This window comes from Macadamia integrifolia, chromosome 1 (genome assembly GCF_013358625.1).
Source record: "Macadamia integrifolia cultivar HAES 741 chromosome 1, SCU_Mint_v3, whole genome shotgun sequence".
Taxonomy (NCBI): Eukaryota; Viridiplantae; Streptophyta; class Magnoliopsida; order Proteales; family Proteaceae; genus Macadamia; species Macadamia integrifolia.
Window position 1 is genome coordinate 28834263 of NC_056557.1, and position 23666 is coordinate 28857928.

The following is a 23666-nucleotide window of genomic DNA, read 5'->3' on the forward strand; positions in this document are numbered from 1 at the left end:
ATTGGAATGAATTCGAGCACGTTGTGTTTGAAAATGGGCTAACATTCGGCTTACGAACTGTACAACTGGGATGCATGGTTTCTATTGACACGAGAAAGCTTACGGAACTCCTAATGAAGAAGAATAGTATAATGGTTTTTTAATAGAAGTTGGGAGGAGAGATATAGACGTGGGAATACTATGATTTGGAACAATGGGCATACACTATCATGAATGAACTTTTCAACATCATGTATACTCGGAAAAAAATCGTCTGCAATTCTCATCTTGTACAATTCCGTGCAATACCACCTTCAGGGGGTGACACGTGTATTGATACCAATGCAATGGTCCAGATCTGATTTAAATGCCTCTTCACTGATTTAATGTTTTATTAGTTGTACCAGATCTAGACCATTGTATTGATATCAATACACGTGTCACCGCCTAAAGGTGATATTACACGGAATTATACGAGATCGGAATTGTAGACGATTTCAACCCTATATACTCCCTATGGAGTGTGGATGGCTATTTATGGCTTATACAACTCACCGACCTTGATTTCTAAACAAAACTATAGAGAACCCTAAAACATGATCTAGAGACATCATCATGAGCCTACTTCTAGACTTTTCTATTTTTAGATAATTTCAACCGTTTCTTGTTCTGAACTATGTCATGTTAACTCTACACCTTTTAGACCCAAAGATATATTGGACCTAGATTTTTCTAGGTCATCATTACAAAATATATTACAAAAATGTATTAATTTTATGAGTTTCTTGTCTTAATATGTTCTGTTTTGTCTCTTCCTCCTTTTCCTTCTTTCATGTTAGCGAAGTTTCCATTAGTTTCTATTAACATCCCATCTTTATGTTATGTTATATCTTAATTTCATACCAATTTCACTTATTAATTTCAACTTCGGGGTGCCGATTGTGTTGTATTTTCCTTACTTCCATGAAAATAAAGCAAATCGAAGTAGGTATCCTAAATTGCCTTTCAGATTCATAGAACGAGTCTCCCTTCATAATAAGTCCCACCTTCCTTTTGGATTCGAAATTGGTGATTTGTGTAACAGATAGAAGAAAGGGACACGGAAGTAAAATGAAGTTAAAAACGGATTGCAGCTACTTTTCAAATGTAGACTTATACAAAGAAGAGAAACATGAACAGGATCAAAATCCTCTGTTTTTCTCATCCCTGTTTTTTCTTGTTTTGCTACCTGCAGAACACGACACATGGACAACAGAGGATCCAACGGTCAAGGTTGGGTGAGGATTATTACATCCGGTGCGTTGGTCTTAAAGTTGTCCATGTGTCGTATTCTACAGGTAGCAAAACAAGGAAAAACAAGGATGAGAAAAATAGAGGATTATTTTCCACATGAACATGCGGTCTTGAAGTAAACAGAAACTATTCTTTAAAACACTGTTTCTATTGTACACAGTGACATCACTATATCATCCTTCACCAATAACCTAGAGATCCATATTATTTGTCCTTATGAAGAAGGACCATTTCAGTTCCGATAGTTGAGAAAGAAGATATATAGCTTGTTTTAGCTTTCCATGCATGAATGATCTCTTGAAATGTATATCATCAAAGCCATAAGTGATACTAATTTACACAACGCACATAAACTGAAAAGTATCTGCTGATTCTACAACATTGCCATCTAAAATTGTCCACAACATCGGATTTACGTTTGATAGAAGGCTTAAAGAGACCCCATTATCAACTTTGTAAACAGTTTCACATACCAACAAATACAATCGAGTAGGCGTTAAGATATGGGTTGTCAGGTTCAAATGGTAACAAACTTTCTTCCATTTTTTAACAGATCAAAACTCAATCTCGATCATTGACTGCCGTAATTTCTGGTCCAACTCTCACATCTTCATTGGATGATTTCACAGACTTTGTCAAAGATGCTAGCCTAGATTCCATGTGCTCTAGTCTTCTATCCATTGAAGAATTTGACCTCGTACAACATGTTGGACATTACCTATTTCTGTAGGGTTGTGTTCCTCTACTGTACGTCGTCCTCCCCTTCTTTGATTTCTCAAAGGGATTTCACTAACTTCAACATTCTGTCGTTCTATTATTCCAACCAGTGCCCTGATCTCTTCTTCTCTTCTTTCTCTTCCATCATCAATATTCTCTCTTCCTCCACTTCCACCATCCATCCCTTCATTGACTCCTACTAGAAATCCACCAATACCATGAGCATCACCATCTTCAACATTCATTTGCTCTATTATTCGATCCACTGCCCTCATCTCTTCTGCTCCTCTTTCTTCCCAATCATCGGTATTCTCTCTTCTCCACTTCCACCATCCATTCCTTAGTTACATCCTCCTCCTACTTGAAATCCACCATCACCACGACCCTCTTCAACGTTCTGTTGTACTATTGTTCGATCCACTGCCATCATCCCTTATGCTCTTCTTTCTTGTCCATCATCAATATTCTCTCTTCCTGCACTTCCACCATCCATTACTTCATTACATATTCCTCCTACAGGGAAGCCACCATCACCACCCGGAATGCATCCATTGTTGGTGACAGAAACAGGGAGAATGAGGGGAATTTTCATTCGACGAAGAGCTCCAAAGTCAATATCTAAGAATTTCTCCAAATGGGATTCTCGACTCAAATCTATTTCATAATATTTCCACACAGGAGTTAGCATCCTCCCAAAGGGTAAACCACTTGTCTTCTTCCCTTTCTGTGGCAAACATGACATGTATGACCAGATTATATATGCAAGATTCAATTTCTTCTCAACAGTTATATAATATATAAGGTATTCTAGGTATGGTGTAACAGAGTCCCTATTGCCTAACCTAGGTGTAATATTTGACAGAATGATCAAGTTAATGATCCTTTGTTGATCTTTCAGATTAATGTTACTACATTTACTGCTACTGCTAGGCATCCTCCCGTCACTGGTTATGGTCTCATATACAGTACTTTTACCTTCATAAAAGTGCAAATCATCACCCGGATAGATGAAAATTTCTCTCCACCATTCAATCATAAATGCCACCTCATTCAACCCAATTTTTATACGTCTACCCTTTACAAATGACAAAATATATGGATCACAGCCAACAGGAGTTACAACTTCTAGATTTTTTTTGCTAAAAGGATAATTTTATTAAAAAGGGAAAGAATACAAAATGGAAGCAAAAGAAAAGGAATGAGACAGCTAGACCAACTTGCAAACTCCACCTTCGGCATGGCCATCAACAGAGAGAACAAGCGAGCGATCTAACAGAATCTAAATTTGTGCTTGTTCACAGCATCATTCTCAAGCTCAAGTACAATGTGACTAGGAAAAACTACTGAGTACTCTGAGACCATCGCTTTAGAAGCCTTCTTAGCTAAATAGTTTGCCACAGTGTTTGCCTTCCCGAAAACAATGAGATATCTTCCAAGGAATGGACTCCAAGAAATTAAGAGATGAGCTCCATTTTTGAAGAGCAAACCAAGGAATCTAATTCTTCTGAATCGTAGAAACTACTGATGCAGAATCCAATTCAATCCACACACCTGTGGCATTATAAGCTATAGCCATCGCTATTCCTTCCAACACCGCCTCAAACTCAGCCGACGCTAAAGGAGTCACAAACCTGCCCTTCACTATTGCGCATCACACCTCCTGTGCCTGCATTGCCGGGATTGCCCAGAAAGCTGCCATCCACATTGATCTTCAACCATCTAGGGAGGGTTTGCACCAGTGCACTTCATGGGGAGGGGCGGTAAAGGGAGCCCTAATTTCCAAGCCCAAACTTCTACAACATAGAACATCAAGGACTGTTCTCACTTCCTTGCACGATCTGCCACTACAGAGAATAAGATCATTTTTTATGCTCTCAAAAACGAAACCAGATGGCCTAGCCTTCGATTTGTGCCTCCTCTTATTTCTCTCCCACCAAATATGATAACATATAATTAGGAATCCCATCTTCCACGGCTGTTTGATGTTGATAGTATTCGCTTTTCTCTTCCACCACAGCAAGAAACTATCTATTACCACCTGGCTCTTGCACTGAATTCTAAATCAATTACTAAATTTTCCCTATATATAAGTAGAAAAGGGACAATGGAGGAAAATGCACTCTATGCTCTCTTCAGCCATACCACAGAGGTGACAAAAAGAGGCCAACTGGACACCTCTACTTTTTACCATTTCATCCGTAGGGAGCTTGCCATGAATCAGACGCCATCCAAAGGTAAAGTACCTAGGAGGGAGGTCTTTCTGTCAAATCAGAGAAGCCCAGTGCACCTTGGGCGATGCCCTTCTGATATTCTCCCAGGCAGAAGCCGTAGAGAAATTTCCTATTGGCGTTAATGACCAAACACATACATCCTCCATCTGATTCCTTGGATTTTATCTTACTAAGCTGATAAAAAATATACTTAAGCTAGTTAGAGCTTACCTCTAGGAGAGACATTCCCCATCTCTGATAAAATCTCCCAATATCGCTGCAGTAGAAAAGGAGCTGAAATCCTCAAGATTGAGCATCTCCATTATGGACTGAGGTCCCCACCATTTAACCTTCCAAAAATTAGCAAGCTGGTCATTCCCAATAATCCACCTTTCCTTGTCTTCCACAAAAGACCACATCATTTTGATTCTAGAAGCAATCGAGAATGGACGGCAGCTTTTAAGAGTCCTACCATCCTTCATGACAAAATGACCTCTTAGAAACGATGCAGTAGGGGATTTCTCCTTTTTATCCTCCAAACTCTCAGCCTCGTTATTCCCAAACCTCCTTCATCCTTTGGCTTGCACAAGGAATCCCACTTAACAATGATCGACTTCATTGTGTCCACCTCCCCTATCCAAATAAAATTCTTCATCCATCTCTCCATCATAACAATGAGAGATGAAGGCCATCAGTACACTGAGAAGCTGTGGGTAGGCATTCGTGCAATCATAGTTTTCACCAATTCCACCCTTCCTGCCATGGACAACAGCTTCCCTTTCTAGCCTGCAATCTACTCTTCACCTTGCCATAATCGGCAACAAGTTCTCTTTCTTTACTCTGCCCTTAAAGATTTCCACCCCTAGGTATCTTGTAGGGAAGTTGCACATCGGAATGCCCAACATATCAGAGATGCGCTGCTTCCTATCAGATGGAATCTTTCCCATAAAAAGCCTTCTTATTTCTAAGCTGATACTTTGACCAGAGAAATCCTGATACTTGATCAAAAAGTCTCTTAAATTTCTAACATACCTCATGGATGCATTGCTGAATATAAAAAAATCGTCTGCGAATAGAATATGCGCAGGGGTATGGACACCTCTTGGACCTTGAATTGGCTTCAGCTTCTTTGTGAGAATCAATGACTTCAGCCCCCTAGACAACACTTCTTCAGCTATAATAAAGAGCATAGGAGATATAGGGTCCCCTTGTCTTAAGCCTCTCTCCACTCTAAAATACCCCTGAGGACCACCATTGACCATAATTGATATTTTAGTCGATACCAATACATGATGCAGCCAAGTAATCCATTGCTCAGAGAACCCGAATTTGCACAGCACCTAAAACAAAACGACCAAGACATTGCATCATAAGCTTTTTTTATGTCTATTTCCAATCCAAGACCACCCCCTCTTGTAGAAGCAAACGTAATGTTTGCGAGCTCAGACGCCAGGCTAATATTTGAGTGAATCAACTTCCCTTTTTAAAATGCCCCTTGCTCTTCTGAGATCAGCTTAGGGAGAGTCCCCTTCAGATGTCGTAGTGTAGTGGTCCGACCCATATTCTCCCTCACCGAGCTGGTTATCTACCATAACCTATTCACAGTCCATGTTGCGCTGGTCAAATTTTGAATTAGATTCCCTCAGATCATTAGAGAGAAAATTCCCATAATTATCGTTATGTTCTTGGCCTAACTCAACCACAATATCTCCCTCTACATGGCAAGCTTTATCCCCATTAGCAGTTTCCATAATCGAAGGAGAGAAATATTCTCCTACCATTCTTGGACTCCTCAATCGGATAGGACTACCAGCGTTGGGAGCCGACCCTTCTCTTCCAACTCTGATGAGATTATCATCCTCATGATCAACTCCGACGAAGCTAGCATTCTCATGGGCATCTCCTCTTCTTTCCTCCCTCTTCCCTCTACATTGAGTGGCCAGATGACCCAATTTCTTACACAAAGTGCATCGAGAGTTATTGTCCTCATACATCAAAATCTGCTTGAACCAAAAGATAGTGTCCGTACTACGTTGTTTACGTTCTACTTGGATCTCCTCTACCTTGGAGCCTCCAAATTCTACTTCAACAAGAACCCTGGCATAATTGCCTATAGATCCATTCAAGGTTTTGCGATCCAGTGCCATAGGCCTCCCTACGACTTTGGCCATCATCTGAAGGATTTTTTTCATGCCAATACTCCATTAGGAGTTCAGGGAAGAGAACACCCAAACCAGCTTAGATTGAGTGTAGTTATCATGGATGCTAAACTCCGGCCTCCACCTCTGAAATCTAATCACCTGATTCCCAACCATGATAGGGCCTCTTCTCCATACTAATGACATATCCCCTTCCCTCTCAAAGCGAAAGAGAATGAAGCCCTTTCCTAGAGGAGCAAGGTTAACCTTCCCCTTCAACTTCCATGAATTTGACGAGTCACGGCGAATACCATCCATAGAAACGTACCTAAAATTTACCCTTTCGATCAGGGTAAACATAAAAGTTTGAAGCTTTTCTTCATAGGCCTCTTGAGGTATCACCACCTTTGTAAACGACCATGCTCGGATAGGGTCTGGAAGGTCTTCCACATCGAGCAGCACCTTCTTCGTCACAGTAGCATATGATATACGCCCTTCAGTCTCACCCACAGTTCTTTCTCCCCCCACCTCCACGCCCTCCAAATGACTGACCTCATCAGCTCTATCGGTTACGACCTCAGACACAGGGCGATGGTTCCTAGTAGGTTTCCAAAAATCAGTGAGCAGCTCTTGTTTCCTTCGGTCCGATGGTCGACCTCCATTAGGATCAAGTAACTCTGGCCTGGTCGCCAGTCTCTCCTCATCCGCCCTCTCTATCTCCACAAATTTGGTGCCCCAACCTCTAGATTACAATAAAAATATTTCTCTAACTGGGGGTAGTAGTATTCAGCACAATAGATAATGGGATCCCACCCAAAGGCAGTAAACAAATTACCAATGTTGTACCCCTTCAGTAGATCAACACAGACATACATGCCAAAGGATATTTTCTTGTTCTCATAGGATACCCACTTTTGCTCACATATTTCGTTGGGGAAAGCCCTATCCATTAATTCTTTCCTTCTTGTTTCCCATCCTATTAACTTAGTGTTACTCTGACTTCTTTCCTCACCCCCCCCCCCGGTCGGCACTTCATCTGACTGTTCTTCGTGATGAGAAAATAATTTATGTGTCCTGATGTAACAAAATCATGGCTTCTTCCCGAACCATTACAATGACTAATGGAATCACTGTATTCTACCATTATATCAACACTATCTTCAATAGAGTTACATTCAGAGGATGGTAACTCTCTCCTATTTTTTTATTCCCTTTCCGTATATTTTCTAGGGTTTGTGTCGCTGACCTTTCATTTTTGCATATTCGAATAGCTTCAGAGAAATAGTATACACTCTGAGATGGGATTGGCGGGAGAGAACAATGGTTCAAAAAGACTCACTTTCTTTCTCCTTCTCCGGTTGTCTTCTAAACAAAAGCAACTGCGAAGTGTGTCTTCTTCTACCCATCTAATTGTCGCGTAGATGAAAAATAAGGCAAAAGAATACAATATAAAAACACTTGATTTTACTACCCTTTAACTGTGAGGTGTGTCTTCTTCTTCCCCTCTAATTGTCATGTGGATGCAAAAGAAGACATACTATATAAAAACACTCAATTTTACTTCAATACCCCTTTAACTGTCATAACTATTAGCCCTATATAACCCCCAAACGTTACAAAGAAAACAGACGCGACTCACGCGGCGGGTGTAACTATCGAAAGCAAACAATGTTACACCAAACGACTTACATCCAAACATAAGATGTCTGATGAGCCTAGATACCTCAACGTCAAATTGATTGTAGTTGTAGCAGACGACTGATGTCTACCAAATAGAGATCATCGGATGACCGACAACCAAACATAAGACATCCGTTCATCCTCAACACAAAATTTCACTGTGATTGCTGTTGTATCAAAAGACCAATGTTTACCCAAAATAGTACATTGGACAACTGACAGTAAAACATAAGCCATCTGACTATCCTAAGACCCTAACGTCAAATTAATTGTTGTTGTTTCAGAAGACCGACATCTACCAAAATAGATTATCAGATGACCAATATCAACATTTAAGTCGACCGATGATACTATATCTGGTTGGGATTTTGGCAACTTCTGAAACTGGATTGCCTTGCTAGAATTACTCCATTCACCAAGTATGCCATCATTTTAAACGACTTTTTAAACAAGAGTATGCTCCATGTCCATGATATTGCTAAAAGCCCCAAGGCCAAAACCCCATAGAGAACTAGCTATTTCATAGACCAACGACGCGTACGAGGGTGTGCTGACTCAAACCCACAACCAACCATATCAACCTATGATGTGGGCAAGGATTCATAACGAATTATTTCCATTCGTAATCGCAAGGGCCAGTATTTTTTATTCTTTTCAAGTAAAGGATTGAATTCATGTATTCTTCCCCCTTCTTCCACTACCTAAAAGTTCCTCACTCTTGATACAGTTCAATAATTACTGGTATTAAACTAAGAATTTTTCTATCATCGAGAGATTCTCATCCAAAAATATACAATACACAAACCACTCTTTTTTCAACATATGATGATAATGTTCTGTGAAGTTGCTTTACAAATGCAAAGTATAAAATTAGACATGTCAATAACAACAACCACATCACAAAGAAAATTAATAAGCACAAAAATATGAACAAGAGGTCTCTAAACATTCAGAGAACCATTAATCTATTTCTTCCATGAAGATTGAATGGGCTGCTGGAAATTTGGAGGCACATTTACCCGTGTCGCCGGGAGTCCTTTTTGGAGATACTCATCCACCCAAATAAATGAGTTATGGTGATCCTCTCGAGTTGGACATTTGTAAAATCAGCGGCTGGGGTTATCTTTCGTACGCACCATCAAAAGTAATATTTCTTCTTGCCCACATGAGCACAGGTGGTTGAAAGTTCAGTCCTTTCTCCTACAACAAATTATTAGACAAATAAAAAAATGAACAAAGGGTCAATAATACCATTACAAATACCTGAAAAGTATGGTGATATTACGTAATAAAGACACACATGAAGCCATTCCTTCCAATACTCCGACATAAAAAAAAAAAAAAAAAAAAAAAAAAAAAAAGACATTACATAGTTTTCTTTTTTTCTTTTTTTTTTTTTCTTTTTTTTTTTTTTTTTTTATGGTCAAATGAGAAAACAAAAAAAAAAAACTCTATGCCCATAAATAAATTCAAACACAAAACCCATAAAATAAACCAAAGATGACCAAACAGATCTAATAGGAAAGAAGAGGAGACCCCACCTTCGGCATTGCTGTCAACAAGGCTCCTTTCAAACACCTAGCAGAATCTCAATGTGGCTCTACCACTCTGGACATAGCATCAACACAAATCTCTCTGGCAATATGACTAAGAAAGTCAGTCATTTGGGATGATAACCCCGATTTTGCACCTTTCTTACTTCAGTGGAAACTATAGTAAACCCTAAACACAAATAATAAATAAGTTGCATATTACTCCACTATATTAGCATTCAACAATTAGACAACATAGAACAGATTCATCATAACAGAGTCGTATGAATCCTTACCTGGAAATATCTGCGTCAAAAGGGGTTTTGCAAAGTTGAGCACAAAAAAAACTGAAGTCGTCATCGCTATTACCTTTGGCAAAGTTGAGCAGCCAACTTGTAAAGGTGAGAATCTAATCCTGATCTAGCCAACTAAGTTTTATAATCGGGTATGGCTATGTGGATTATAAATATGGATCTCCAAACCTGGATAAATGGGTTCTAAATATAGGTCTTCTAAAATCTGGCTCTCATGGTGACAGAGAGTTTTGGGAGATGTGGTTACTGGTTACTTCATCAATGGTCAAGATTCATCTAACACACAATCGATGACTAAAAACGATTTTCGTGTTACTAACCTTTAGCAACACTTCGTGTCACTAACCTTTAGCAACACTTCGTGTCACTAACCTTTAGCAACACATCGTGTCGCTACCATCAACTCTTCTTTTAATTACTTTTTGATAGCAAATGCTATGGATTGGGATTACCACCCTCAACAATTTTTATAATAGGGATGAAGTTTTCCATACTAGAGTAGTCCCTATGTCATAGACAGAAGGGATGCACAATGACGACTATACCCCTCCTAGGGGGTGCACATCTCTGTGTCTCGAGGAAGCCGCTCTTGGAAAGAAAAGACTTGCCCTTTGTAGTATATTAAAAAGTTTTATGGACTTAGACTTCTTGAATAAATATTTGATTTGCATATTCATTTTATCTCTCGTGGAAAGGTGATGGGATAATTTTCAACAGATTTTCAACTATTGAAAATTTAGCAAACATGAGATTATATTTTAGTAGAGTGGTATGGAAGCACGGTGGGGTTATCTTTTATTCAAGCAAGCTGTTTTAGAAACGTACTTAGGGAGTTATGGTCGGAGCTAGCAACCCTCGTCTCTCATGAAAAGGAGGGTACATGTAGGTTTAATATTGGTTTTGTAGCTGAGTTTCAGGCGATGGTTGATGAATGTGAGCTTTTTATATCCCTTTGCAGTGGAAGAAATATACATGGTCTAACAACAGGCGTTGGGGTCATGCTGCGGTGGTCTTGGATCATAGTTTTTGCAATGAGAAGTGGTTGGATGTCTTCCATAATATTTCGAAATGTACTCTTATAGGTCAAGCTTCTGACCACTGTACTTTATTGGTGATTTCTAATGTCATCCCAAAACCAAGAACTTGTCCATGTAATTTCAATCTTTTTGGATAGAGGATTAAGGTTTCCTTTCGGTGTACAAACAGGTTTGGGATCAGTAGGTTATGGGGTGTCCGATTTATATTTTATCATAGAAGTTGAAGTGTTTGAAATTTGTGTTGAGACCTTGGGTGTGAGCCACCTTTCCAAACCTTAATAATGAAGTTGAAAGAGCTGCGTCAAGTTTATCTTTTGTGCAAGATCTTATAGAGCCTTCAGAGATGACAGATGAATTGTTTAGTAAGGAGGCTGATGCAAAAGCAGCCCTTTTTAAGGCTAACCAGTTGCATGAGAAGCTCTGGGCCGAAAGGCCAAAATTAAATGGATGAAGACAGGTGATCGAAACTCTAAATTTTTTCATGTCTATGAAGTTGAGATGGGCAAGAAACCAAATTCATTGTTTAAAATGCAGCGATGTTCTTGGGTTTCAGATCAACAGGGTGTGGCTGAGTATAGTTGATTATTATGAAGGCTTCCATGGAGAGTCTCAGTGCTTTCCCACCAGGATTTGTTGGAATACATTCCAAGGGAAGTGAATGATGGTGATAATATGATGTTGGAGGCTCTGCCTTCATGGGAGGAAATAAAATTTGTATTATGGGGATTGGATCCTGATAGTGCTTAAGGGCCGGATGGGTTCCCTGGTAGTTTTTTTTTTTTTTTGCATTGTTGGGGAGTTGTTGAAAGAGATTTCTACAATGCGATTAGAAGCTTTTTTCTCAAGGGGCTGATTCCGAAGGGAGTAAATAATTGTTTCATCACGCTCATTCCATAGGTGGTGGGTGTGACTTCCTTGGATAAATTCCGTCCTATCTGCATGAGGAATTTCTTCTTTAAGGTATTATCTAAGATTTTAGCATCTAGATTATCTTTACTTCTCCCCAGATTAGTGTCAGAAGAACAAGGTGCTTTTCAGAAAGGGAAATTCATCTATGCAAATATTAGTCTGGCCTCGGAGTTGGCCAATTTGGTGCATGTGGCGGTGAGGGGTGGTGGGATGGGAATTAAATTGGACATCCAAAAGGTGTATGACTCTTTGTCCTAGGAATTTTGTTTTGCAACTCTTGAGTAAATTTGGCTTCTCAGCAAAGTGAATGCAGTGGATTCATCAGATCCTTATTACAACAAGAATTTTCATTCTGGTAAATGGTGGTCCAGTTGGTTTTTTTTGGTGCTGGTCATGGCCTTCATTAAGGAGATCCATTGTCCCGAGTGTTATTTATTGTGGCTGAAGAGGTGTTCTGTAGAGGTTTGAAGGGTCTTACTATGGCAGGAAAGTTGAAACCTTTTCTTGGTACTAGAAGTGCAATATCTCCATCTCATTTACTTTTTACAGATGATGTATTCTTTTTTATGAATGCTTATGCTAGATTTGTTAGAAACTTGCACAATTTTATATTGAAGTATCAGGAGTTTTTAGGTCAAAAGATAAACTTGGACAAGAGTAAGTTGTTTTTTGGGAAGATTTCTCCTTATAGGAAACAATTCATTAGTGCTTATTTAGGGATCCAGGAAGCTCATCTTCCCACTAAGTACTTAGGGCTGGAGATCTTTAAAGGTCGCATGAACAAAACTCATATGCTTCCTTGGGTGGATAAAATCAAGAGTAGGTTAGCTGGATGGATAGGTAAGTTGTTGTCTTTAGCGGGTCGGGTTGAGTTGGTTAAATCGGTCATTTTGGGTATTTCAATGCATAGTTTTGTGGTTTACTAGTGGCCTAAGTCTATTATAAAGATGGTAGAGAGATGGATTCGTAATTTTGTCTGGACGGGTGACATGGAGGTGGTGAAAAAAATTGTGGTCAAATGGGATGATGTGTGCAAGCCAAAGAAGGAGGGTGGCTTGGGTATTAGAAGGTTAAGAGATGTAAATCGGGCATGTTTATGCAAGATTTTGTGGCAGATTGAAAATGAGGATACAATCATAGTAAGTTTTTCATGCTCGATTTATGAAGGAGGATGGGTATATCAGAGAAGGGTATAAAGCCTCTTCTATTTGGCATGAGATAAAGAAGGTGTGGAATATGATTACAGAGAATGAAAGGTGGATAGTTGGGAAGGGAAATAAAATAAATTCTGGGTGGACAGATGGCTAGTGGATAAATCTATTGCTGAACATTCGGGTCTTAATCGATTTTTTTTTATGGGATCCAAGTCTAAGGTTTCTGATTTTATTCAAGAGAGCAATTGGGTGTTTCCCAGGGTGCAGTCACATCTCCTATCAGAGATTTTCGATCTTGCCAAGAGTTCGATTGTTCCATCATCTTTGGATTTGTGTCATTGGAATCGGTCTTCATTCTTTAGATAGTTTCTTGATTAAATCAGCTTGGAAGCTAATTCGAAAGGCCAGCCCAGTGGTGGGATGGTACTCCATCATTTGGAAGTCTAACTTGCAACCCCGTCAAACTATTTTTGGCTGCAGACTTCTAAAGGGTAAGTTGTCAATTGACGAAGAGGTGCGCTAGAGAGGAGTTTCGCTATCATCCAGGTGTGTCTAGTGTGGAAATAAGGAGGAATCATCAACTCATTTATTTTTTGGATGTAATTATGCTTCTCATGTATGGAGGAACCTCTGTGACTGTTTTGGAGTGAGATTACTAGATTTTAGTGAAATTATAGGATGTCTCAATTGGTGGAAGGAGCATTCGGAATTTCACTCTTTTAAAATAGTATGGCTGTCGGGATTCATTCTTATTCCATTTTTTTATTTGGATGGAGAGAAATGCAAGATTACATGAAGGTGTGTTTAGATCCCCAGAGCAGTGTTTTGCTCACGTGAAAGCTGAAATCAGTTTGCAGAATTATGTTCTATCAGGGAAGACGTTGTCATTATCTGAGTTCATATGTGCATGAAGTATCGGAATGCAGATTGGCTAGCGTAGAGCACATGAGATGATTGTAATATTTTGGTGTGCTCCTCCAACTGGGTGGTTAAAACAAAATTTTGATGATTGCTTGCTAGGAAACCTAGGTAAGGCAGATGCATGGGGGATTTTCGCAATGATAAGGCAGAGGTGCTATCTTGTTTCAGAGAAGCGTTGGGAGTTAGAACACACATTGAAGCGTAATTCTTGGCAGTGGTTGAAGGAGTTAAACATGCTAAGAGGATGGGTGTTCAGCGGTTATGGATAGAATGTGATTCAGTGGCTATCGTGACCTTAGTAGTTAAAGGCCTCACTCCTTGGTGTGTTTGTCAAAGGTGGTCAAATCTAGGTCCCTATCATAGTGCTGTGGAGTGGAAGATTACTCATTGCTATCGCGGGGCAAATCCCATTGTAGATTTTTTAGCTAAATCCACAGCAAAGCTTGATATCTCAACACCTCCTCTATCATGGCTACCTTTGGTCAGAATGGAGATGGAAAGGGATGCTCAAAGGCAACCTCATTTTCAATTAAATTAATTAGTGTTGGTAGGGGTATTATAGCATGATGGTATCCTAGGTCTCCTTCCCTATTAATGGCAATGCCGAAGGTGGGGGAGGCTTCTAGGATAGAAGCTCTGGCTTGTGGCAAAAGTGCTCGATTGATGTACATTCCTTTTTTCTTTATTATTTCAATACAAATGATTTCGTATGGAAAAATAAAAAACATGAGATTATCCAATAAATTGGGATTTAATTAATTTATTGAATAATTGAATAAATAATGTCATTAGAAGAAAAAAAATCAATTTACATATAAAAAGAGGAAAAACCCTGAAAAGCAGTGTGCTCCTGTGCCTTGACATAAGCAGAAATTTCACTCATATTGATGCTTCTATGTATCCTCCCAATAATCTTGACACTAACCAAAGGGTCACATTGCCTTTCAACCCTCTCCCAAGGAGAATGTGGAATAAGAGGTGGGGATCGAATGGCTTTTTGTTTATTCAACGCATCATAGCTCTAAACTCTTCGAAGCTAAGCACGCCATCCCCATTCAAGTCGTAAACACTAATCATGCCTTTACACTCACGAATCGTCCTCGACTCACCGAGTCGTCTCAGCATCCTCTTCAAGGTTTTTGCAGTAATAAAATCACACCCATCCATGGCATACATCCCAAATGCTTCTCTCAAATCCCCATCCTCTCCATCCCCTTCCATCAACCTCGCAAAATCATCCATACCAAGAAGCCCATCTCCATCCGAATCCGATGATCCCACCACCGCCTCTGCCTCTTCGGTGGACAGCTCGCCGCCCACAGTCCTCACACAACTTTGCAGCTCCGTCGCCGATATCTTGCCATCACCATCCTCGTCGAAGTACCGGAACAATCGTTCGAGGTGGTTGCAATCAGGATTGAAAGATAGAGAACGCTTCTCGACCTTCGTCATCATCTCTATAAGCTTGAAATTTTGGGAAATTGGGTTTGAATTGGAAGAGAATGATAACGACAGAGATAGAACTAGAACGAGAGGAGAAGAGAAAGAAAAGGGTAATTGAATTAGTAGAGACAACAGAGATATTTGTAAGTTAAGATCTCTCTCAGGTTTGAGATTATGTTGGAGAGAAGGTTGGGAGGGATTGATGTATATATAGGTTTCTGGGAATCAGAGGCGGTCACTTACAGTTGTTTATCTTCTGGATTATGCGCGTATATGGATATCTGCAAGTGGAAACTTCTCAGATCATGACTTCAGGATAGGAAGGGGGAAAAGAGTGTGTTTGGGTGAAGGGAATATATGAAGGGTAGTTTATTAATTTCCCAGACTTTTGACTAAACGCGCCTCTGATTCCCAGATTCATATTTTCATATATGAAGGGAATATATGAAGGGAAAAATTCCATTCCCTTGACTAAACGCGCTTAGCCTCCACCGGCACTTTCATTCTCACATTTTCCAATGATTTGGTAGAGAAAGAAAAAGATCATCGAAGGGAGCTGAGAATATCCACAATAATGCCCCTAACTTCTCCCATTTCTCCCCAAAAACATTGACTGAGCTACTTAGCTCGCCTGCTGGTGCTCCCCGTCGCTATCAATTACACTTGACTACATACAAAACAGTGAATGAATACTGTGGATCCGGATCTCTCCTGAGCGCTGACGTTGATAACTCAGGTCGCGCCCCTAGTTATTTTGACAATTAACATGTGTTTAGGCGATGATTGAATGCTGTGCTTTTTAGAATAGAGGTGCCATGCCAAGACCATTGGATCAGCGTCTATACACATGTTGATCGACTAGATATCTATGGACCGACCTAGATGATCAACGCTCAAGATAAGATTCAGAAACGAAAAATGTTTAGATCTCACGTTGGCTTTGATTGGAATTCTTATTTGATGCATCAGAAAAATAAAATGATTCTTTTTTCCTAACTTGAATATTGAGGGTGATGGTTCATCAGTTGCTTCTAAAAAAAAATGATGGTTTATTAGTTGCTTCTTCAAAGAAACTTTCGAAATCTGACATTTTTGTTCAACCACGAAACAGATTTTGACGAAAGAAAATCATTTTTTTATGTTTTAGACAGCATGCAAAGACAAAGGAGGAAGAGCCAAAGGAGGAGACGATTAGCATTTACATATATTATGGGAATATAAGGGTAAGTTCCTTGAAAAGATGCAATCTCTTCTCTCATGTCCAAGTAGGGGTGTCAATTCCTAAATCGAACCGGTAAAACCGGCCGAACTGAACCGATAACAATCTAGATCGAACCGAACCAAAGCCTTATTGGTTTGGTTCGATTTCGAATATTGCAACCCCAAAACCAAACCAAACCACACCGAAAACCGGATGAACCCAAAATCAAACCGAAATCGACTCAAAACCCAGACCAAAACCGAAACCAAACTGGTAAGAAACCGAAACACTCCAAAATTCATTAAAAAAATCAAAATTTGCATAGTTTTGTATACATTTGTATGGAAAGTCGAATCCAAACTAGACCAAAAACCAAAACCAACCCGGTTACAAATCGATTTAAAAAACCGAAGTTCAGCAGTTCAGCATTTGGTTGTTTCCTAATGGCTCCATACCGGTTTAAAAAACCGATCCAAACCGAAATGAACCTGATAAATCCAAACCGGTACCAACCCCAACCCAAACCGCACCGAAGCCGACACTGGACTGAAACCGATAAATCCTTAATGGGTCGGTTTCGGTCAGTTCCAAAGTCACACCGAAACTGGTGGAACCGGACAGAAACCGCACCAACCCGGACCGTTGACACCCCTATGTCCAAGGTTGGTCTGAGATTTCTTTTCAAATATTCGTGCACCAAGCCAGGCCGGATCCAATCTAGTTGGTGTAGGGTTGGCTTGGGCCTGATTAATGTAACATATTTTTTGACAACGAGCTTAAGTGTTTTTACGCTTTGGCATGATTTAACATTAAAGCAAATGACACTTTCCCACATCTTTTCTCTCTTATATTACCTATTTATATGGGTAGAGACACGTCCTTTCAAAGGAGTTTGCATCATGTTCATACATTCTATTTGATTATCCATTGATTTCAATATTAGTGAGAAGTTTTCTATTTATAAGGACAATTGTCAAAAATCAATGTGTATGAGATTATGAATGAGAAAATTGATTTATAATAATGCTTTGATTAATCTCTTCATTATGTTCACTTTTTTATGCCAGTATTAGTTAATTTTTCACTGATTAGTCATCCATTGATTTCAAGTCATCTTCCTCTTTAAATGATAAACAATGATTTGATTTCTAGCAATGATTTTGCAATTTGCAAACTCTATTTATCCATTGATTTCTATATTAATTATCAATCATTCCCATACAATTTACTTCTCTTTATTCTAATTACAACTTAAACATATTAACTCAATTTTTTAATTATTGATTATCTACTTTTTCGACTGAGGAAATTTTATTTAAAATATTCTTTATGAAATATATCTGCACTATATATTATATATGTAAGATTTCATTGTGGTCCAAGTTCAAAAACAAACTTATAAGCCAATATTAATTCAATATTAAAAAATAAAAATAACTCAAAAACGATGCAATCTATCTTAAACATAGCCAAAATTGACGTAGACCAGTATTTTTTTTTTTTTTTTTAATAAAAAGAATCTCTGCGTAGGGGAAGAGGATTAGTAGGAGAAGGGGGACCCCAAACTTGGCTACAAGTCCATAAAAATAAAAAAATAAAAGAAAAACCGCACAGCCGACTTCTTGAAAAAAGGCACAACCGCGTGACAAGCACATACCACATATCTGATGGAAGAAGAAAGATACATAGCCCCTCGTCAGGATTACGGAAACGGGTACTTCGCAACACGTGACGTCCGTTAGCGTGTTTCAATGGATGTAAACCACGTGGTGCCACGTGTTTGATGTCGACAGAACCGAAGATCATCTAAACGACTGCAACACGTGTTTCTGAGAAGAACCGTCAGAGTGTTGTTATCCAGATCCAGGCGGCTTCAGCTCCTTCACAGTTCGTGAATGCGTTGCCAATGGATCAGGCTACTCTTCGTAGCGTCCGTCTAGGTCAACTTGTAGACCCGATAAGTTGATGATTTTAATGTTTTGAGACAAAACGTGAAGGACGAGATATTAATAAAAATTTGGAGAACAACGCACCTAGATCATCATCTAAACATATAACGTTTGTCTATATAATTATGAATAAGATCTGGATAATGAACGCTTAGAAGAGAAGTTGAATCTATCTTGATGGCAAATTGGATGATATATTCCAGATCTAAGGAAAGAAAGTGACGAAAATAAAGGGATTCAACTCTCAAGGTGAGAAACACATGGGAATAGGCCATCTCAAAGGAGAAAACCCTTTTAAAACCGTTTTCATCTCTCTCTCCTGAATACATTCCTCCTCTCCTCTCCTCTTCCTCGTCTTTGTGATTCTGTCTCCCACCGCCCTGTATATTCAATCATTCATTTATCATGTAACTCCTGTGATGGTCATAAGTAACGAACCAAATGCAGAAATTAACTAACTTTGGTTAATAGTCCCTTTCCTAAGATGCAAATAAATGTCCTGCTCCAAGTACGTAGAGAAGACTTAACGATGAGAAATCTTCTTTAAGTAGAAATATCAAATTCAAAAAATTGGATTTATGTTATGTTAGCATGGATAAGGTACAGTATTCAAATTCGGTGGAGGTTAATTAATTCAAGTATATGAAAAATCAAAGGTAGAAGAATTTAAAAGAACTTCAGGTTCTTCAAACACCACACAGCTGCAATTCATTGAGCTTGAAACTGGAACAAAATCCACTATATTTATAAAATGGACTATAAATTGTCCAAAGAGGGAAGGGAGACTAGAGAAGAAGTAGAAAATGAAGAGAAAAAGAGAGCAAGAGGGAGAAGAGCAATAGATTCAGGGGTAAGAGAGAGAGAGAGAGACGGAGAGGGTTTTTCCTTTAGTTATGTTTGGTTCTAAGGGGAATTAAAGGGAAAGGAAATGAAATTTTCATACTTAAAAAATGAAATATATGTAACCATTACCCATATGATTTTAACATTAACTTCAAATCATTTCATATTTGGTTATAAAATTTTACTTTACTTGCCATCCAAAACCCTTTGCTATAATATGTAAAATAAAAATTACATATAAAATATATCATTATTAAATATGGTTAATAAAATTAATTAGTTTATACAATCACATAGGGTAATGATTATAAACATTTATTTCTAAAGTATGAAAATTTCATTTCCCTTTCCTTTAAATTCCTATTACAATCAAACAGAGCCTATGGATTAACCAATCCCTATGTTTCTCAGCTTCAGTTGAATTTTTGCATCTTCCTTGCTCCTCTTCCTTAAATTTGAAGATCATCAACATGTCAGCTATTTAGTCTGGACCACTAAATCGGCAACACAGCCTGGAACTGTAGAGGAGCCAAGTCCCATCTAAACGGGGTAGGTTTATTATTTACTAATTATTTTTAGTAAACAATCATCAATGGTATCCAAGGGTGTTAATCGGTTCGGTTTCAGTGTATATGGTTCGGTTTTAGTTTGATTTACATTTATTTGGATAAAACCAAAATCGGACCATTAATTACTAAATAGTTGCACCCTGATTGTGACCCTGATGTTAACCCTAAGTTTAACCTAATTTTATAGATTGTTTGTCTTATTAGGATGATCTCTTCATTTATCATGACAAATAATTGAAATTTTTTTGATTTTTTGCTTTCTTAGGATGATCTTCTCTTTGTTTACCATAATAGTTGGAGTTATTTGTATTGTTTGAATATTTGTTTTAGGATGTTTTCCTCATGACAAGTAATTTATAACTTTGTATTTTTTATCTCCTCTTTATTATGAATATTTTTTATTTTTAAGTTATTTCATATTTTGCAGGTCAGGGTATACCCAGCCGTTGATGGCAAACCAAGGTCAAGGTCAATCAGAGTCATCCCGGCCCGACCCTGAAAAATCAGGGCCAATCAGAATGGATAAGGGTTGGACTGAACCCTGAAGGGTAGGACCAAGGTTAAAGTTTTACGATCCTGAGTCAGAGTCAGGGAGGGTTTGAGCCCAGTTAAGGGGACTCGGGGTTGAGTTAGGGTTTTTAGAAACCCAACTCAACCCGGCCCTATTGCACCCCTAATTACTTAGTTCACAGCTAACTACTCTACAAACACATTTCCCGAAGCCTACTTCAAATATCTATTAGGAGATATCAATCCTCCTCTCTGGCCTACCCTTGGAGTAGTTCTCTTTGTACCAATCTCGAAGCATTCTTCTTGTATCTTTTCAAAGATCTCAATCCTTCTCATTTCCTTCCCTAACGTACTTAATATGGAAGAAATTTATCTCTATTGAAAAGGGAATTAATATAATAAAAAAAAAAATAATGAACCAATTTTGTTGTGAATCTAAATTCTTTACCCACATGGGGAGTCTTCCCACATAGGGAGCACCTATGAAATGGAACCTCTACCTCAACTGAATGCCTTATAAATAAAAGAGAATTAATTTCATAGGTGTTCACCCATGTGGGAAGACACCCCATATGGGTAGAGAATCCGGACTCGCTTATTGCGGTAATTGCATTGAGGACATGTGTTTGAAGATGAACGTATATGAAGAGTAATTAATTCATTCACCACATACAGAAAGTTGTACGGAGTCCAAATTAAAATGTCAAGTAATCAACAATTAGGAAAGATCGTAACTGATCCACCAATCATTTAAAGAAACAACCAATGCCAAATCTATCATTGGATTGGCTTATGATTCAAATTATTTACATCACTCAATCTAAAAAATAAATGAAGAAAATATACATAAAAGGACAAAGTTGCCCTTCACCATGCGATAAGGTCCACCACGCGATTCAAGGATCTGAGAATCTCATCCCCGCCCTCCTTGAATAGCCACCAACAGTGAATAGATCCCCCTTCACTATGGATGCAGGTAGACTCGGTCCTGCATAAAATGTTGTAAAAACAATATCAACAACTGATCAAACAATTGTTCAAGAGAGTCGGCTGATCCCCAAGGGACCATTGGGTGGACCGGTGGTTCAATTTTATTCAATTACATACATGAACACAATGGTAAGAGAATTCTTGTACGGAATTGATCCACATAAATGAAATCTATCCAATAACTAATTCTTCGGTAGATTCCATCTGTGTGATTTAACCGTACGAGAACCTGATCCACACCATCTTTCATTTAATTAATGCATCATCATCATAGCTCTGAACTCCTCGAAGCTAAGTACTCCATCACCATTTTGATCAAAAGTACTTATCATGGCCTTACACTCCTCAATCGTCCTCGACTCATGGAGTCGACTCAGCATCTTCTTTAAACTCTTGGGAGTTATTGTACCACACCCTGCTTTCTCCTCATACATAGAAAAAGCCTCTCTCAAATCCTCCTCCTTTTCTTCCTCTCCATCTGCCTCCATCAACTTAGCAAACTCATCAAACCCTAAAAACCCATCGCCGGAGCTCACCAAAGTCGCTGCCTCTTCCTCCGACAGTTCACCGCCCAACATCCTTACACAACTCTGCAATTCAGCCGGCGATATCTTCCCGTCTCCATCCATGTCGAAGTACCGGAAAACCCGCTCAGTTTGGCTGCATTCGGGCGCTTTAGGATCGATGGAAATAGTTCTCTTCTCCTTCTTCTCCGGCAAAGAAACCTGAGCTCTTCTCTCCATTTCCGTGACTGAACTTCTGAACCAACTCGATTGAAATCAAAGAATTCAAGATGGGTATGACTGAAACTCAAATGGGTAATTTAAAAATCCCTCAAAGATTTCAAGTGGATAAGAATTTTTTATAAAAGGAATCAAGATACATATGAACTAGTGAGCTTCAGATAAGAATCTATGTGGAGAAGTGTCAGAAATATATATAAGCCTCAAAATCTGCGTAGATCAGGGTTCGAGTATGTTCGAGATAATTGGAGGATGTTCCCTTGCTTTATATAGAGATATTATGGGCGACTGTGGGCGCAGCTGTTTCGGTTCTTACTTTCTTTTCTCATTAATTTTTAGCGCGTATTTGAAAAGGAGACTGGAAAGAGAAGGGAAACTACAAGAGGGGATATTGGCGGGTCAAAGAGGTAATCAAATGTCAACCATGTTTTCAATTATTTACACACTTTTCCTACACATCATCCTATATGTAATGGAAATTTCTTCTGTTCCAACGTCATTAGCAGATTTAACTTTGTCTATTTCTTCACGCTAAAATGATTTTCCGCGTAAAAATGTCACTTTCGGCCCAAAGAAACTTCATCGATTTCTACTATTCTCGCAATGCCTCTTTCCTCGGCCATGGAGCACAGCGGCGCCCTCCTCTTCCGCCGCTGACCTGCCGTCTGAACATCCGCCTAGTGTACTAAGCAGAGAGATGAGGGGTTTCGGTCCAGTTGAGTTATAGATCCAACTTCACCGCGCCCCATTGGAGCTTGAAGGTATGCTTATTGAAGGTATTCAATACATGGAAACAACCATATATCTACATATTTACATCTCGATCGACATACAAAAGCCTTTATGAATGTCCATTCCCCTTCAGTGATAGAATGAAAGCTTAGTTAAGAAGTGGAAAAATAAGAAGCAAAACAGAGAATGATTTATCTATCAAACCAACACTTTGGAGTTTGGATTGGCCAGACTGAACCATCCACGAGGCTAATTTATAGCTATCCACGTTATCTGCCCCGGGAGAATTGAAGATCATGTAATGATCAAATCGACCATCCGATACGCTCCACCATCAAGACCTATTATCCAGATATATCAATGGTACCCCATTTTACTAAATCTAGTATACAAGACTTGTTTTATGGGAACGTCGATCTATTGACTGATTGTGTTAAGAAGCTGATCGATTAAGCTGACTGGTAATCAAGTTAGTCAAAAATTAAGGAGTTGATCGATCAGAATGATCACCAAGTTGATCGATCAGGCTGATTGAGTACGGTCAGATCAACTAATTAGGCTATCGTATTACATATCAAATACTGTCTGACAGATTGATGCACGAAATAAACCAAGGGTGGAGTTCTTATTAGTTTAAGGGGAATGACACTTGTACAATTTCAAGTTGTTCGGACAGTTTTAACTATTCAAATTGTGGAAACCAAGCTATAAAAGGGATTTCAACAAAAGAAAAAGGACATCATTAACAGATCAAACAAATTTAGACAACAAGTCTATTTTTCATTTTTTTTTTTTTTTTTTT

At 38.9% G+C, this 23666-nt stretch overlaps 1 protein-coding gene across 1 annotated transcript; it reads right to left on the bottom strand.

The window, feature by feature from the left end:
- Window positions 1-14616: 14616 nt before the first annotated feature.
- Window positions 14617-22357, bottom strand: LOC122072992. The gene is made up of 2 exons (XM_042637464.1): window positions 21647-22357; window positions 14617-15552 (listed from the first exon to the last, which is right to left on the bottom strand). Exons 1-2 carry the CDS (start codon window positions 22130-22132, stop codon window positions 14890-14892), a joined length of 1149 nt encoding a protein of 382 aa, XP_042493398.1. The 5' UTR covers window positions 22133-22357; the 3' UTR covers window positions 14617-14889.
- Between the last annotated feature and the right edge of the window lie 1309 nt (window positions 22358-23666).

Bases quoted from the DNA above. Each gene is read 5' to 3' on its own strand.
- LOC122072992 (XM_042637464.1), bottom strand. From the start codon at position 22,132: ATGGAGAGAAGAGCTCAGGTTTCTTTGCCGGAGAAGAAGGAGAAGAGA. The intron at 15,553-21,646 runs TAATTAAATGAA...GACCGCCTCTGA, and splicing joins GAGCTATGATGATGATGCAT to TTCCCAGAAACCTATATATA.